The following is a 3,985-nucleotide window of genomic DNA, read 5'->3' on the forward strand; positions in this document are numbered from 1 at the left end:
TCACGAGGTCAGGAGATCGAGACCATCCTGGCTAACACAGTGAAACCCCGTCTCTACTAAAAATACAAAAAAAAAACTTAGCCGGGCGAGGTGGCAGGCGCCTGTAGTCCCAGCTACTCGGGAGGCTGAGGCAGGAGAATGGCGTGAACCCGGGAGGCGGAGCTTGCAGTGAGCTGAGATCCGGCCACTGCACTCCAGCCTGGGTGACAGAGCGAGACTCCGTCTCAAAAAAAAAAAATAAAATAATATCCTGGCTGGGCGCAGTGGCTCACACCTGTCATCCCAGCACTTTGGGAGGCAGAGGCGGGCGGATCACGAGGTCAAGAGTTCGAGACCAGCCTGACCAACATAGTGAAACCCCGTCTCTACCTAAAATACAAAAGTTAGCTGGGCGTAGTGGCGTGCACCTGTAATCCCAGCTACTTGGGAGGCTGGGGCAGCAGAATCGATTGAACCTGGGAGGCAGAGGTTGTAGTGAGACGAGATGGCACCACTGCATTCCTGGGCGACAGGGGGAGACTCTTCTCAAAAAAAAATAATAATAATAATAAATACAAATAAATAATTTTTTTAAAAAAAATCCATCTTTGAGGCCAGGAGTTTGATACCAGCCTGTGCAACATAGTGAGACCCCGTCTCTACAAAAAAAAAAAAAAAAAAAAAAAAGAAAAGAAAATTAACCAGGCATAGTGGCATATGCCAGTAATCCCAGATACTTAGGAGGCTGAGGTAGGAGGATCGTTTGAGTCCAGGAGTTCGAGGCTGCAGTGAGCCGTATTCAAACCACTGCACTCCAGCCTGGGCAACAGAGCAAAACCTTGTCTCAAAAGATAAATAAATAAATACATATCCATCTGGGGGTGTAACTTTAACAGTTTTACCTATAGAGGTGTGCAATGGAGAAAAAAATTTAGAGTCGTTGAACACAATGCTATTTTGCCCCTCAGAGAGTATCTGGCAGTCTCTGGAGACATTTTTTGTAGTCACAACAGGGAGAGTGAGGAGCCACTGGCATCTAGTAGGCAGTGGCCAGGGATGCTGTTAAATGTCCCCCAACACACAGGACAGTCCCCCACACAAAGAACCAGGCAGCCCAAAGTGTCAAGAGTGCTGGGCTTGAGAAGCCCTTGCCCGAAAGCCCCAGACTTAGTCTTGCTTTGGGGGCTCTGCACGGCTGCCTCAACTCCCCACTCTATTCGTCCCCGAGCTAAGACCTCCAATTTCAGTGACTGTACAAAGCATCCCCTCCTCCGATGAAGTAGCCATCTCTGTGTCCCCAGGCTGGGCCAGAGCCCCACCACCTAACGGCTCCCTGATGCGCCCGGTACTGGGTTAGAATTATCCAGCTCACGGGGTTCTTAACCATTGCAGATTCCCTGGATCCCTGAGACAGCCGGATTCTACCGGGCAACGAGAGACCAAGAATCTGTGTTTTTCTCAAGCACCGCTCCCCGCAACCACACACACACTGCCTGCCCCTATCAAGGGCAGACAGCAGGTGGCCCAGTGACTAGTTGAGTGCCTACTGCAAGCCAGGCGCTATTACGCGATCCACTCGGGAATCTTGGCACATACTCCACTCCATGGTGTAGACACCAGGATCCTCCCCATTTCACAGAGGGGTAAACTGAGGTTCAGAGAGGTGACCCTAGCTAGGACAGAGACTCAGGGCAGGAAAAGCGCCCAGGTCCTCATGAGCGCCAGATTCCCGGGGAAGGAAGGACAGAGAGGAGGGTGATGAACTGGGGGAGCTCGCGCTGGGTGGGGGGGCGCGGGGCCTCGCCGCGGCCTTCCGATGCGGCCCCGCCCCCACGAGGGACGTGAAGACGCGGACCCCGCGCAGCGTGGGGACATGTGACCGACTGCAGAGGCCGCGCCGCCTCCCCCGCCCGAGGTCTGCGCGCTCCGCCGCAGGGTGCAGACCCGGGGCGCCCGCCTGGGTTTGGGGCGCAAGAGCAGAGGCGGAGCCAGGGCGGAGCCAGCGCGCCCGGTCCCCCCTGAATCGAAAGCGAAACAGGGGCTGGGGAGGAAGGGCGGAGCCGGCCCCGAGGCACCGCCCCCTGCCCTGCGCGGCTGCTGGACCGACGGGCGCGCCCAGGTAGGGGGGCGGCTGAACCGCGCAGTGCGGACCCTCGCGGGGACCTGCGCCGCCGCCACCATGTCTCAGGAAGGTGTGGAGGTAAGAGATGGCTACGGCTGGGCCGGGGGCAGACGCCACAGACTCCGAGGAGCGGCCGGGAGGCGCGGAGGGGGCTTCGCAGTTCCTGGGGACCCCCATCCTAGAACCCCAGATCCTTACCCCTGCCTGGCGCTCACCCCCCTTGAAAAGGAAAGTGACTCCCACGTTTCCCCAGAGCGAAATGAGGCCTCTCCGAGGAAAAGCGGGGGCTGCAGGGTCAAAGGTCAGAGGCCAGAGATAACCTGGCCGCCCCCCCACCTTAGGCTGGGACGCTCGCCTCAGTCCGCGCCCTCCCCCAGCGCCATGTGGGGACTTTGGCTTTTTCCAGGAAATGCCGTAGAGGGATGAAAGGGGGGGGGCGGCGGAGGCCAAAACCAAGGGTCAAGTTCAGGCCGGGAGAACGGTGCCTAGAGATGGGGGAGGGACGATCGCGCTTCCCCTTGGCCCACCGGAACCCCCCTGTCCCCATCCCAGCTGGAGAAGAGCGTCCGGCGCCTCCGGGAGAAGTTTCATGGGAAGGTATCCTCCAAGAAGGCGGGGGCTCTGATGAGGAAATTCGGCAGCGACCACACGGGAGTTGGGCGCTCCATCGTGTACGGTGAGGCTGCTGGGGTCCCGGGCCTGGTGCGGGGACCGCGCGTGGGAGCGCCGAGGGGGCGTGGTCTAGGGAGAGGCGTTGAGATCACCTCCCCCGGAGGTCCCAGCCTCGGGGAGGCTCTGCATCGCGGCTCTGGGTGGCCTGGAACTCCCACAGACCCTTCAAGGGCCCTTCTCTTATACGCACTCTCCGCCGCAGGGGTAAAGCAAAAAGATGGCCAAGAACTAAGTAACGATCTGGATGCCCAGGTAACCTGTCCCCTCCCCTCGCAAAGGACCGGGTCACGGGAGGGACAGCAACAGGGGGGACCCGACCGGTTCATGGTGACTGACACTTCTCTGAAACAGGAGGGACCAGGCATTGTCGGTCCGTAACTCATCACCCAATCTCACTTTTTCACCTCTCCATCGTTTGTCCGGCCAGGGAGCCTGCAAACAGTAGGCGCTCATTATGCGCTGATTGTATTCAAAGGAGGACAGCCATGAAACTAGGCAATGAAAGGAGTCAGGATTATGGCCATCGTGGGGGGGCAGAGATCAGAGAAGACTTCCTGGAGGAGGAGGTACCAAGTCTTAAAGGATGGAGAGGAGTGAGCCCTGGGAGGGGAAAGGAAAAGAAAGGCAGGGGCCTTAGGGTGTGGGAGGGAATGGCATGAGCAAAGGCTGGGAGGTGGGGAAGGGTTGTTAGTGTCAGTCTCTAGAAAGGCTGGGATGAGCAGGGGATTGGGGAGGAGAGAGAGGGAGGGGAAGGGAACCCTTGTGTTGAATGAATGAATGAATGAATGAATGAATGAATGGATGGATGGCTGGCTTTGAAGCACAGGTGCATCGTGGCTACTTTGCTTCTTTGAAAGCTTTGGTGATGGGAACACTGTGGATTTCACCTGCCTGAAAGGCTCAGTGTAGGGCTGTTACAGTATAATAGGCCTGGCGCCATGGCTCACGCCTGCAATCCCAACACTTTGGGAGGCTGAGGCGGGTGGATCACCTGAGGTCGGGAGTTCGAGACCAGCCTGACCAACATGGAGAAACCCGTCTCTACTAAAAAATACAAAATTAGCTGGGCATGGTGGCGCATGCCTGTAATCCCAGCTACTCGGGAGGCCGAGGCAGGAGAATCGCTTGAACCTGGGAGGCAGAGGTTGCAGTGAGCCAAGATCACGCCATTGCACTCCAGCCTGGGCAACAAGAGCGAAACTCTGTCTCAAA

The 3,985-nt window shown here is 57.5% G+C and overlaps 1 protein-coding gene across 2 annotated transcripts in view; it reads left to right on the plus strand.

Annotated features, from left to right (window-relative positions):
* Window positions 1–1,849: 1,849 nt before the first annotated feature.
* The window catches only part of C19H19orf66 (chromosome 19 C19orf66 homolog), a 7,266-nt gene continuing 5,130 nt past the window's right edge, over window positions 1,850–3,985 (plus strand). For both annotated transcript variants that reach the window (XM_025368927.1, XM_025368928.1), the window contains exons 1-3: window positions 1,850–2,179; window positions 2,654–2,777; window positions 2,976–3,025. In XM_025368927.1, the coding sequence (XP_025224712.1) occupies window positions 2,159–2,179; window positions 2,654–2,777; window positions 2,976–3,025 (195 nt within the window). In that variant the 5' untranslated portion in view covers window positions 1,850–2,158. The remainder of the gene's footprint in view (window positions 2,180–2,653; window positions 2,778–2,975; window positions 3,026–3,985) is intronic.

This window comes from Theropithecus gelada, chromosome 19 (assembly GCF_003255815.1).
Source record: "Theropithecus gelada isolate Dixy chromosome 19, Tgel_1.0, whole genome shotgun sequence".
Lineage (NCBI taxonomy): Eukaryota > Metazoa > Chordata > Mammalia > Primates > Cercopithecidae > Theropithecus > Theropithecus gelada.